The 14,089-nt window shown below is 38.8% G+C and overlaps 1 protein-coding gene across 6 annotated transcripts in view; it reads right to left on the reverse strand.

Moving 5' to 3' along the window:
• SPHKAP (SPHK1 interactor, AKAP domain containing) overlaps positions 1 to 14,089 on the reverse strand; it is a 105,246-nt gene that overhangs the window by 25,909 nt on the left and 65,248 nt on the right. For all 6 annotated transcript variants that reach the window (XR_009453766.1, XM_059703401.1, XM_059703399.1 and 3 more), the window contains 2 exons: positions 2,130 to 2,189; positions 428 to 562 (listed from right to left, as the gene is read on the reverse strand). Coding sequence is in view for 5 of the 6 variants with exons in the window: in XM_059703401.1 (XP_059559384.1) it covers positions 428 to 562; positions 2,130 to 2,189 (195 nt within the window). In the remaining variant the exon portion in view is untranslated. The remainder of the gene's footprint in view (positions 1 to 427; positions 563 to 2,129; positions 2,190 to 14,089) is intronic.

The following is a 14,089-nucleotide window of genomic DNA, read 5'->3' on the forward strand; positions in this document are numbered from 1 at the left end:
CTTACTACTTGGCTGTTTGGTGCATCCTAAGAACTAAAAAACATCCAGAAAGAAGAAACTCTGGGATTCTGGGACCACATAGTATGAATTAGAATTTTGGTGTTATTCTTGTAACAGAAGACAATTCTGCTTTTTACTACCTGGTATATTTTCAGAAAACCAGCCAGTGCCTAGTGTGTCTGCTCTAGTTTAAGTGCCACGTAGCACTAAGAATTTGAGTTGATGTAAAGGAAGGTCTGTCAAACTCTAAGTTTCAATATTTCGGAGAAATACAAATGAACTATTAAATACAGAGATGTTCTTATTTTTATGCTATAAGAGTTTATGTGAGGCATCTATTTGGGGTTCATACTGATATTTGCCAAGAGCCAGCCATTGATAACATCACTAGTAAATGAGTACCTCATCAGGAGCCTATACTTCTTACCTGTGAAACTTTAAAATCTGCCTGGAGATTTCCAGATGTTAACCCACTGAGGAGGACAATTTCATTTTCTTTTGGTTTTTGGACATTCATGGAGCTGATAAGTTTTGGGAGATCTGGAGAAACGTTGACCAATTTCTGTAGAGCAAGAATCTTCATTAGTTTAGATGATTTCTTTTCACTTCCAAAAAACTTGCCCAAAACTATTTACTTACAAAAATAATGTACTCATATAACTATTTATAGTATAGGTTACTTAATCTACTAAATTATTACTAGAAGAGATGGTGTGAAAATGAAGCATTTGTTTAGATTGGTAGAAGCTACAAATTGTAGAAGAGTCTTTAAATATAAAGCTTTTAAAAGCTGTTAGTACTAAACTTCCAAAAGTTAGTATTTAATAATTGCTGTCACACCACAGGTATACTTAGTAGATTAGAAATTGTGTTGTTTTAAGTCCTGGGGTAAGAGAGTTATTGATTAATAATCATCTTATTTTCTAATAAAGTCAATAATAATTCCAATAATAAAATAATTACTAACATGGATCTTGCTCTATGCACTAGGCAATAAGCTAACTAAAGTCTTTAGATGTTATATTTTACTACATTTAATTCCCACAACACCCCTATAGGGATTAAGTACCACTATTACATTTTTTTTTACACTTAAGTAGTCTGAGCCCCAGAGAAGATTAAGACCTCACACAAGTGTATATAGCTAAGTCAGTGCCAAAGTATCTACTCCTAGCCATAGCTAAAAACGGCCTCAAATCACTCATATAAATCCCCAAACACCCAGTTCTTATGATGCCAAATTGCTTTGGCATCTCTCTTTGATGGACACTGCTCCATAATCCCATCAAATGAAATCATATGTACAATTTATTTTGAAAACCTTTCCACTACTACACAGATGAATGATATCTGGAACCTACTGGAAAGCTTCAGATGAAGCACTGTCAAAAAAACAAAAACATCACAGGAGTCCTGAGTAATTGCAGGTCTACTGTTCTGTGATAATCAAGCTGCAAATGGCATGCTGTTATACATTAAAAGCATTACATTCAATAGTGAGATCAAACCATCTGCAGCTCTGGGCATGAAACGATCATCACACCAATCATTCTTCCCATTGTGTCCAGAGGCTATAGCCCAAAGGATGGCATGAGCCTTCAAGTTCCTGTATGTTGTCAAGGATTTACATCAGAATTCTCACAACTTTGGACGATCTTAGAATACGTAGCTGCTGCAGAGTGTGAAACGTGTGAGTTCCAGAGAAGCGTAGGACTGGGAAAGCAAGGTTGGTGATAAAACATTTGACGATGAAAAAGCAGCCGGAAGCAGCAACCCTGAGAGCCAGAGGAAAGGGATGGAAAAACCTTGGAAAAGCTGTCTCAGACAGTGCTGGAGAGTGGAGAAGGGGAGAGCAGAAAAGGACACTTTAAGGAAATGGTGGGAGGAAGAAGTGCCTGCTGGGAGAGTAGCTCTGTCTCTTGGGAAAACCAATTTCACAAACATAAGGCAGGCAAAGTGCATGGGAAGGTGAAGGAAGGGGATCAGGGAAATGGGCTGTGATGAAACTATCCAATTAAACAGTCCCCTACAAAATGAGCATCATTTAGAGGTGAAGTCCTGTTGGTTCTCCCATCAGTGCAGCCCACCCTTGTAATGAGCTCCTCGAGAGCCCGAGTCCCCAGTGCTACCTGTTGCAGGTGCTCCGTGCTGCACTCATCCTTGTTCACATCCAGGTTCACAAAGCAGACCTGGGAGAGAGGGCAAAAGAGGCAGTTAAGTAAGAAACCTGGCAGTTCTTCTTGAAGAAAGCAGGGATCAGCTGGGGGCAAATGATTTGCGTTCTACACATTTAATATTGTTGATTGAATATGTTATCTTTGGGCTTCTATGCCAACTTCTCTACCCTGGTCATAATTCCCACTGACCCACCAAATGCCCTCTTCCTTTCATGGCCCAACAAACAAAGCAGTGTCTTTGTATTAGAGTCAATGTAACAGTTACAACAAAATCTTCAGGTTTATAAAGGGCTATCGAATTTCACGAAATAGAAAAAAAGACTCGTAATACTCTAAACTTCTGTTTGTAACTGCAATAAACACATCTTCCCATTTCTCTATTTCCTCTTCTCATTTCCTGCTCCCTCTCTCACTTTTAATATAGTGTATGCTAAGTGGATTTCTCTTTGTTTCATGGTTTTAAGTTAATTTATTTAATCTTATTACATAGCTGGCCTCTTTTTAGCCATCTTAAATACATGTCTGAATAGATTAGAGTATGAAAGCAACAGCTACAATCTTAAATAGTAATTCAGAACAACAATAACTTAAATCTCCAACACATCCCATAGATACTAATGTACTACGGGCATTCAGAGGGAGATGGGAAGAAGAAAACTTAAAGAAAAGTTTCAAGACATAAGATACACTCATGAGAGTTGGCTAGGATCTTGGTGGGTGGGAAACAGGAGGGTGTCTCTGGGAGGTTGGGTAGAATGAGTGATACTTGGAGATGGAAAGTTCCACACACTGTAGAGAAGCAGGGAGGGAGACTGGGGCACAGAAGGGCCTGCAGAAAGGGAAGAGTCAGAAACAAGGTTATGGAAGGTTCACGTTAAATGTTATCCTGGGAATGAGGCTTTATAACATTTTGCTAAAAATCATCCAAAGGTACTTACTAGTATTCTTAACAAGTTGGTTTGGCCACGTAAAACTGAGAACATTAATTATCTGGCTATTTAATCAGATGTTTGGACTTAAGCCCATGCCCACAGCTATATGGGGCTTTCTGATTTCAGTAGTTGTTCATGGTCATGGTTTCTCAGAGTCCATACCTTTTCCTTTGAGGTTAAAAAAACACCAAGACATAATAAAAAGATTTTGGGAAAGTCCTTAAAATAGTTATAGATTGCTGAAGTGTCAAGACCACTACTTTTTACTCTCCCCAACAATGGGAGATTCCTGGGCTCACAATATCTTTACAGTATATCCTCAGAATGCTGTTGTTGAGAATAACTAGATGGCCATTTGGGGGAAGAAAGTGCCACCTACACTCTCATTCAGAGGTCCTCTTCCTTAGGGTTAGTAAGATGGGTAAATAGGGAGGAAGTGAGCAGGAGTTCCTTTGCCAACAGAAGCATAAAGGGTTCATGATCTGGAGTGGTTTCAGGATATTTATATAACAGCAGTAACTTTGCCCTTGGAAAACTGGTTCAATATTCGTTAGTACTCCAGAGCTTTTAATAGCATGCAGCTGGGATGGCAGTTACTGAATTGATTAGACAATTTTCCATTCTCCTTGAAGAAAGGTGCACTACCTTGACCCTAGGTTCTTATAATCTTATATCATTGTGGGAGCGGGCAAAGCACAGACCAAAGAAAGGCATCTGCAATAATGACTTCTCTGCTCTCTGATACTGTCTTTAGTTCTCTGAAGATGAACTTACTTTTCATTCATTTCAGGCTGTAATGTGAACTCTGCCTACATTTGGAGGAAACTCTTCACACTTACTAGCTGGGACAAGACGGAAATAAAGCTAGTTATAAGCCAACCACTTGCTTATACTTGGCGCTTATATCTTTCTTTGGGGATGATCCAGGTTTTTAGGGTCTGATGTACATAAAATTTTGGGAGACCCTCTTTAAGAGAAAGAAAAACAAAATTGAAAATTCTAACTTAGGTGTGAAAGTGAATATTCATTTCTTTAGAAGGAGAAAAGAAATGGCAACAAATTTCAAATACAAAAAGGCTGAGAAATACTGCAAACATGACAACTTCCAGAAAAGTGATATTTTAACCAACCAACTGCCAATACACCTCTACAATACTTTCCCCCTACATTTTAGCTCCATAATATTTGTCTCTTCATATGACAGCAGCTTTAGATTTTCTCTAAAGGGAATAGAAAGATAAACCAGTCTTATTGTTGTCTGCACATTTTTTCAGCTTCACAAACCTTTGCTGATAATATCTTATACATTTTCCAGGTTGATGACAAATTTAGTGGGAAACCATTATAAAATTTCTTTGATATATGCGTTGTTATAGGCATACCTATTACTTGTAATACAGGTTTCTGCTATACAAATGTAAGAATGTGGGTAGATTCTTTCTTATTGACTTCCATTAAAAAAGAAGTAAAACACAAATGATGTATGCCGGGGTCCAGCCCCAGCAGGTCCAGGGGTCCCCAAAGGTGTGGACGGAGTCGGCGAAGAAGGAATGTCACGGAGACAGTGTTCAGTTGATCAGCAGCCTAGCCAGGATCTCCAGCCAAGTTCTGGTCTTGATCTCCAGAGAGGCTCTGCTTAGGATCTCCAGCGAGGTTCTGTAGCCATGTCCCCTCGCTAGGTTCTCCAGCCAGGTTCTGTCCAGGCTCTCCAGTCAGGTTCAGTGTCCAGGTTCCAGTCAGGTTCTCCTGCCAATCTCTGTAGTCAGCTTCAGTCCAGGATCCCTTGCCATGTTCTCCCGCTAGGCTCTGTCTCTAGGCTCCGAGGCCAGTCCCTCTCCAGGATCCTCCAGCATGCTCTCGCCAGCGAAGTTCTTCTGTCTCTAGAGAACGTTCTGTGTAGGTTCTGTGCCTAGGCTCTGTCTCTCTTGGTCCTGTCTTCCAAGCCCTGTGTCCTTAGTTCTGTGTTCTGAGTTCTGAGTCTTTCTGTCTTGTTACAACTGTATTTATACCAGTTGATTCAATCCTATCAATCTCTATTACAAAGGTTAGGGCGTTTCTTATCTCCATTCCAGGGAGAAAAGATTATGTAGTTTAAGCATGATTGTTCGTAGTTAAAGGGATTAATTACCCGCCTGGCACTTAGTTGAGGGGTTTTATTCCCTCCCTAACTTCAGGGGAAAATCCCTACCTGGGGATTCAACCTTTCTCGGAGAGGTGACTTTGGTTAAAACACAGCGCCAAGAAGGTGAGCAAACATATTAAGAAAAGTATGCCATATATGCCAGGTCCCTTGAAACAGCAAGGATGGACCGGCTCCCGGCAGATGTAGTTAGTTATTATTTTCAATGCTGCATTATCAAGTAAATTTCTTCCAGGAGAGAACCCAATCTTGAATTTATAATTTCACATGTCTGGTGATGCAATTCTCCACAGGCTAATTTCCTTGTTTTCTCTCTACCGTCTATATTTCTTTATATATTTCTGGTATTGGGGATAGTAGGACATGCTTATGTTGCAAAATCATCTCTGAGCTGACACCTTCATGTCTCAATGTCCGGTTGAGTTGCCTATGGTAAGATTATTTCTGGAAGCCAATCAGACATGTGGATGGCTACCAATCACTTAACTATCCATGAAAATGCTCTCAAGTCACATGAATATATTTCATAAAAACACAATGCCAGTCAATTTCCCTTAAGAGAGACCTCACACGTGTCTGTGGTCACTCCAATGATCTCCATATGAAGGAAGGTAAGATATAGTGGGAGTCTGAATGGAAGGAAACAGTTGCAGTTAAAATATCTTCCTTTTGAAAAATTTACAAAAAACTTATGACCATGTGGACACATTGGCCAACCCCGTTCCCCAGGTCACTGAGAATGGAGCTTGTGCACCCGAGGAGCTAGACCGTTAAACTTTAATGATTTCACAGCGAATCCACATTGTGGTAAAATGGTCCTTGTGATGGAATTGCCCTCTGTGTATGTTCACTCTTCATGATGCTGGGTTTTTTACTTGAGATTTAGGTATGCACTAGGCATCCACTAATGCTGAACCCCAAGTGGAGTGCAAGACAGGCCTTTGTCTAGAAGCACTGGGGAATGGAAGGCGTGGGGTAGAGGTTATGTGTAGTTTAGTGAGGGGACTTAGTGCTCCCTCTCCGAAGTGTATGGTCTTGGTGCTGGTGCTGAAAAGACAAGCAATACGAGGTATTGTTCTTACTCTCAGGGAGTTCTGGTATGTCTTCAGGCAGAACACATTGCTATAACTATGAAAACATTATTAAGTATCATAGGAGTGACAGGTCTGCATGCTGGAGGAAGTTGGGAGAATGAGCTCAATCACATTGGATTTGCAGAGAAGGCTGGATGAGAGTGAGGTGAGCTTGGAAGGCAGGCAGGACAGCTACAAAAGCAGAAGAGGGAAAATGGCACACACAATAAACGGATGACTGTTCCTGAATCAGCACCTGCTGAGTAATGATAAGAGGCTCTTTGGTCAGCATGCGGTGAGGAGAGGGAAAAGACAGAGGCTGTGAAGTCCAAGGCAAGAGGCACCTCCTAGAGGTATTCCAGAAGTGAGATCAAAGGTAAGAGCAAAATGCCTTTCTTTCTGCTCAATGAAGACTTTGGGTGTCATTCAGTTGACTTTTTAAAGAGCTGGATGAAACAAGAAGTCATAATTCAATGAATCTTCCCTGTGCAAGAAGAGTTGGGAAAGACCCGAGGGTTGGAATGAGATATGTCCATCTCTACAGGAGGTTATAAGGAAATTCTTGGCAGTGGGAAATTGAAAATAAGTGTTTGGGGGTCAGGGTGAGTGTCACATGTGACTAAAATATTGAAGCGTGGGAGATTTTGCACTATGGTCCTCTGGTATATTGAAAGGAATGCTAAGGGTCTGGCGAGGATGCTTTGAGCAGGGAGGCTGAGGCTGTATGTCTGAGACACCAGCCACTTGGGGATGAGGTTAACAACTCTGTGTTGACTCTTCACCTCAATCTGAAGTGATGCCATGGAGTTATCTATACACTTGAAACTAATATAATATTGAATGTCAACTGTAACTGAAAAATAAATAAGTAAAAAAGTACTTAGGTTGACTTCTTTGTCCTATGAATAAGGATTTGCTAAAAAATGGGAAAAGGCAAAATTTGGGACCCATAACCAATAATAAACACACATAAAAGTTTTTAATATTTTTCTTGGAATGGAAGCTCCTTTCTCTTCACATAAAAAGCAGTTCGTGTTGTGCCTGCATACAGCCTTGCTTCGACCATCTGCAGACATGCTCCGCTAGGGCCACGACACATCATCACCCAGAGAACACACACCCCCTTCCTTGCCTCCTTAATGGAGCTGATTTGATGTCTGCATATTACTTTTACATTCAAATGGCTCCCTTTTGTCATTATGGTTTTAAAATGAAATGCTTTCGGAATAACTATCACTGACAAAACGATGTCGCTTTGTGATTTTGACTTTCACATAATCTAAAAGTCCAAAAGTCTTCAATGTTGTTATCTATACATAATAAACATTTTAAGGTACAATTATTTATTTTATTTATAAGCCATCTTCATAAAAGAGAACCATGTTGCCATTTTTAAAATTTCATAATGAAGTTTTATTAGATTGTGATATCCTATATAATAAAGGCTTAATATGCGAAGTGTTTGACCATTTGACCAGTCGCTAAGATGTGCACTGACCACCAGGGGGAAGATGCTCCAACAAGTAGGAAAGCTTACTGCTGGGGTCCAGTAGATCAGGACTGGGCGAGACAGGCCAGACACGTCCTGGAGCCCTCCGTGGTCCCTCCAGGGCCCTGATCGTGCACCGCTGGGGTCCCTTGGCTTGGTCTGTGCCCTCTCACAATCCGGGACCCCTTGGGGGATGTCGGAGAGCTGTTTTGCCTGATCCCTGCAGGCTAGGCCGAGGGACCCCACCGGTGCACGAATCCTTGCACTGGGCCTCTAGTAAGACATATTTTAGTAAAAGTCTACTATGAGAAAGAGGCTAACATTAAAGTCTAATGAAATAGGAAAAATAGTTTTAAGTAGATTATAACCCATAGCAACTTTTGTGAGTTCACTGTACTTAATAAATAGTTTTATTTCAGAACAAATTAAGTCAGACAAAAACAATAATTATTATGTCATATAACAGTTTCAGGTTTGACTTTTTGAATTGAAACCATAAAAAAGAAATGATGATATTGTATGTGGACATTTTTATTTTTTCACATATTCACTTTAGTCAATATTTTGGACTCTTTAGAGAGTCAGATGCAATCTTTGAGAAATGCCATTGCATTATGATTCCACCAAGGGCAAATCCTTGTGCAAGGGTTTATAAGACAGTGGAGTTCTTAGCTCAGAATGCTGGGTATTTTCTCATATCTCCTGAAGTCAGCTAAAACCTGTTAAGGAAATCATTCCTGTGGAGATCTTGCTTAGAAATGTTAACAAAAACCATGATGTCAAATTGCCTTTAAAATCTAGGCATGTGAATGAATGTTTACTATGACCAAATATATATTCATGCTTTCTCTTCGAAGAAACCCAATTCCTTCCTTCTGCAGCTTCTAACAATGCAGCCATCTGGCCATATGATGATGATAGGATCTCTTAATGTGATGGTATTAAAAAGCTGATCCACAAATCTTCTAAAGAACAAATTGTCTCCTTTCTTCTCTCAACCAAAAGGCTTCTGCTAGATTCAGGACCCAGGGCCAAAATTATCTCTTAAAGAATATGGCATTTTCCCTTGACTAGTACTTTAAGCTGTTGGTAACTAACATGGCAATTTATCCGTCAGTGTTGCTCTGCCATGGTGCTGTCAGACATTCTGGAACACAGTGGACTGTTGGAATGGCACTGCATTTGTACACAGTTATTATTGCTTTGAAATGACTATAGCAATCACACAAATGAAATGTAAAGTTTGACTCACACCAAAGAATGTCAAACATCTATGCCTTTTTTTATTGTCAATATTAAAAACCAAAACACTTTGAAATGTTGCTCTAGCTGGTTTGGCTCGGTGGATAGAGCATTGGCCTGCAGACTGAAGGGTCCTGGGTTTGATTCCGGTCAAGGGCACATGCCTGGCACAATCCCCAGGGGGGCATGCAAGAGATGGCCTATCAATTATTCTCTCTCATCATTGATGTTTCTATCTTTTTCTCCCTCTCCCTTCCTCTCTGAAACCAATAAAAATATATTTTAAAAATGTTGTTTTGGGGGTAGTAGCTATTCAAGCAGTTTGTGACAAGAGATACAATAAAAGGTATAGAAATTTCTAAACAATGACCGATGTTTTAGCTAACATTCATCAGGGCAATTACCTAAAAAATAACTAAAAATTAAGGTTGGTGCTCAATTATTTATTTTCCCACAATTTTTGTTGTTTATAAGACATTCTGTTTAGAGAAAGAGGGTGCACTTTTATATGTCTAATATATGTTGACCAGATAAAGAACACATAATATTTACTTTAAATTTCCATTTTCAGATCTACTTTACTGAGATATAATCACAAACCATATGATTTACCCATTTAAGATGTAATAACTCAATAGTTTTCACTTAATCTGGATAAGCATGTTCCAGCAAAGGAGTGACAGAGGAAACAGGCTATCTTTGGATCTTAGAAGCCAAGACTGACCCAGATCCCCAGCGTCTATAATATTGAGAGTTGTCCAATTGTCACCAAAAGCAATTTTAGAATATATTCATCATTCATAAAAGAATACATACCTGTCAATAGTCAGTCTTCATTCCTTCCCCAAAACCTTTCCCTAACTCTAGGCAACCACTAATACAGGTTGAGGCAAACATAGGTTACAGTTGTATGTGAAACACTGAGTTTATTCTTGTATTATTATTTATTAATTATCGTGTTATTTTCCATATAAACAACTGTACAGCTACTTTTTGCCCCACCCTATGTACTTCCTATCTCTATATATTTGCCTATTTTGGCAATTTCATATAACTAGAATCATACACTATGTGTTTTTGGTGACCAATTTAACATAATTTAAAAGAAAGTGTATCCACAACATAATGTGTAAAAGTAGTTCATTTGTTTCTATTGCTGAATAATATTCGTGTGTGGATATATTGCATTTTATTTATCCATTTATCTGTTTATGAATACTTGAGTTACTTTCAAGGAAACACTTATTTTTCAAAATCTCCCACAAAGAGCTGAATAAATTTCTGAACTTTAGGAGTCATGCCCTATGATAGTGCAGACAAAGAAAAGCCAAATGTTGGTCAAATACTCAATAGATGGGTTATTACAGGCATCATAGATGACAGTAGGGGATCTTCTATTCAGTAGCAAATATTTTGAATCAAGATGATTTCTCAATTCTCCATTTTGCTTAAGCCAAGTTTCAGAGAGCCACAGAATTCACTAGTGAGTTTAATATGGACATTTTTTCTTGGGTACCTGGAGCTCGTGTCCATTCTGGGGAGTAGTCAGAGGAATCATGTCTCCTGGAAGATAAGCAAGACCTCAGCAGGTTCTGAGTGAGATGATCTGCTTGTTGACCCTGAAATACTCATATCTAGAACATAATGTTCTTACCTATTATCAAGTTCAATATGATGGTTCCATACCTCTCATCCTTCAAAATTTGTTGTACTTTTATTTTTTTCTGCTTTTATTTTTTTCTTAAATAAGCTTTTATCATTCTCTTGAATGCTTTCAGTTCAAAACTACTTAATCTGGATAAGCATGTTCCAGCAAAGGAATGACAGAGGGAACAGGCTATCTTTGAATCTTAGAAGCCAAGACTGACCCTGATCCCCAGCGTCTATGAATAACTATGATAAAAGAACTAATAACATACAACTGGACAAGTAAGCTCTGCAGCAAAATACCACCTAATTTTTTTGAATCTTTAAAAAAAAATCTTACATTTTCCATGAAGAGGAAATAGTCATTGATCAGAATGTTGAAATTCTGTAGGTTTCACCAAGGAGCAGTGGAGAAAATTCCAGACCCATGACTTACCTATGTTGACTCTTCAGCTGGTCCCTGGGAAAAAGTGCTCCACTTATGTGGCTGGAACACTCTCCCATCTTTTAGGTACATTAGTGAAGAAGTGACAGGGAAAATCACTTTGCCATAGACGAGCTTAACTACAAATCCTGGCTCCATCCCTTACTAGTTTATAGTCTTGCTTAGCCATAGAAAAAAAAGGGGGATAATAAAATCCTAACTTTGCAGAATTTCTATAAATATTACATGAAACATAAAGAAAGAAAATCTGAGCAAATTGCATGACATTTTATTGATTTCTGTGTTATAATCTATAAGGGTGAACTATTTGAAATTGATGCTCTTAAGATTTTTCATTCAAAAATGGCAGTTTCATAAGGTTCAACCTAAATAATTTGAGAGAGAATATTTATAAAGAACAGCCATTTCTGAGAACACAAAGTCATTAAAATTTGTCTTCTCACATGTAGTTACCTCCCCTGCGACTGAAATCTTACTTACTTGGTATAAATATTTGTCTCCATTTAATTATGTAAGCATATTTACATATGAAAAACATTAAATTATTTTTTCTAAAAATTTATTACTTACTAGAGGCCCTGTGCATGAATTCGTGCATGGGTGGAGTCCAGTTAGCCCGCCCCGATGGAGGCCTACTGGACCAGGCTGGTGGGGGGCAGGAGCCGTGGGTGGTACCCTGCCCCCGATTGGGGGGCGAGGCTGGCTGGGGGGGGGCTCCTGATCAGACTGGTTGGCCAGCCGTAGTGCGCATCATAGTGACCGGTCCTTCTGGCCTTCCAGTCACTTGGCTTTTATATATATATAGTTGTTTAGAAATCAATATGTATAGACAGAGAGTGCTACCTTGTTTTTCAGGATTATAAAACATTTAATTAAGAAATTCCTTTCTTGCCGAAACCAGTTTGGCTCAGTGGATAGAGCGTCGGCCTGCGGACTGAAAGGTCCCAGGTTCGATTCCGGTCAAGGGCATGTACCTGGGTTGCGGGCACATCCCCACTGGGAGATGTGCAGGAGGCAGCTGATCGATGTTTCTCTCTCATCGATGTTTCTAACTCTCTATCTCTTTCCCTTCCTCTCTGTAAAAAATCAATAAAATGTATTTAAAAAAAACAAAAAGAAATTCCTTTCTTTTCATCCTCAGAAGTGTTTATAATTTAATTTATCTGAATGCTCACCATGTTATGAGTACTGCCTGTTACCACATGTCATAAAACCAGTGGATGATTGCAACATACATGAAAGAAGTAACTAACTACATATAGAGAAGTAAAAAAATACATTTTTTTTACTATTAATTAATTAAAAACTTTATTTGGATTCCACAGGTTTTCTAGGATCCAATTTCAGAAGCCACATTGCAAAAAAAATAAAAATTAAAATTAATAGTGCAAGCCCAGACTGGGAACATTGTACAGGATATCTGACCAGTACTCCCTAATACTGTCGAGGTCATGAAAATCAAGGAAAGACTGTCAAACAAATACAATTAAAGCAGAAATATAGGCATGTTACAAATATCAACCACTGTTTAATCATCATTTATAATATTTCCAAATATGAATGGTGTTATTTGAGAGAACTTATAGATTGAAGAATAATGTGTGTAAAACAAAAATAATAGTGACTACTAAATACATATCCTGGGTGATGCTGCACAGGGAAGTAAAATGCTTATTTAGAGAATTTAGCCTTCACATGAAGTTGCTAAGGGGGAAAATGCACTTTTTCTTCGGTTGAATAAAACTGTCTACATGGAGTATGTACATTGATGAAAGGCAGCAGAAGTTGGCGTGTCTGTTTCATTGCATTGGGTCTCTAAGAACCACTCTACTTGCCCTGCTCTAGGTGTGCCTATGATGCCATTAGCTCCAGGCAGATATTAGAATTACCGTTCCTGTAGCTTTGTTTCCTAGGTCCCTTGAGACTCATTAATTTAAAATGTTCAAACAGGCTGGCAAGTGCTTAGAAGTTGCTTTTCAAATAAATGACCATTAAAGTCAAGCCTTTGAAAATGGAAATTTTGAAGTTTGTTGTTTCCACACAACAAAAAAAAATCGGTATATAGATAAAACAGTTTAGAGAGAAAATAAATAAAAATATGAGAAGGAACATCTATCATTTGGAAAAAGAGAAATGAGTCTTTCATATTTGTTTCTTTTGACAATGATTATGGCTAATTGCTAGACTATCCATGTTTCAAGAGACTTTCTGCATGGCGAATACTATGTTTTGTTTCTGTTGGTAAAACTGTCATACATCCTGACTTCTGCCCTTTTTTTGTCCAATTTGTTTCCTTGAACTTTATTCGTTGAAAGCAATGACTTCTGGAAAAACGGCCTTCCTAATGGAGGTGCTAGTTCGAGCTAGCTCGGGCTGTTAAGAAGATATGGCAAATAAACCTGTGCCCTTAGGCTCTGATTGTGGAATCGTGTTCAAAACAGGTGACCCAGCTCTTCAAACCTGATATTCTCTAACCACTCCAAAAAGCAGCGACAGCAAAAGGGCTGGGATCTGGAGTTTTTGTTTTGTTTTGAGCTTCATATTTTGATGTTTCTGACTTTAATTATTGGCCTCATCATTTATGGGGGAAAAAACTTTTAAGAACAAATCACGATAGTCTTCTGGCTGAGATGTAAAATTCCAGATTTCAGTTGAAGGATACTGTGAGTTGCCTATTTGCCGCTTTTGGAAAGCCTCAAAAAGACCCCCACTCTCTGTGCAAGGAGAGAGGGAACTCTCTAGGAAGGGACAACGTGGGCCTTGAAATTCATTCCTTTGTAATGTTCAAACCTCATCATCATACCACACCAGTTGCCAGCTAACATTTTCCCACTCAAAATAAAAGCAGCAGAAAGCATAAAAAATATTCTTGGGCTTCAAATAGCTCTTGTCAAATAAATTTAAACTTTACTAGGAGTAAACACATAAGAAAACAATAAAAACT

This window comes from Myotis daubentonii, chromosome 7, assembly GCF_963259705.1.
Source record: "Myotis daubentonii chromosome 7, mMyoDau2.1, whole genome shotgun sequence".
In the NCBI taxonomy this organism is placed as follows: Eukaryota; Metazoa; Chordata; class Mammalia; order Chiroptera; family Vespertilionidae; genus Myotis; species Myotis daubentonii.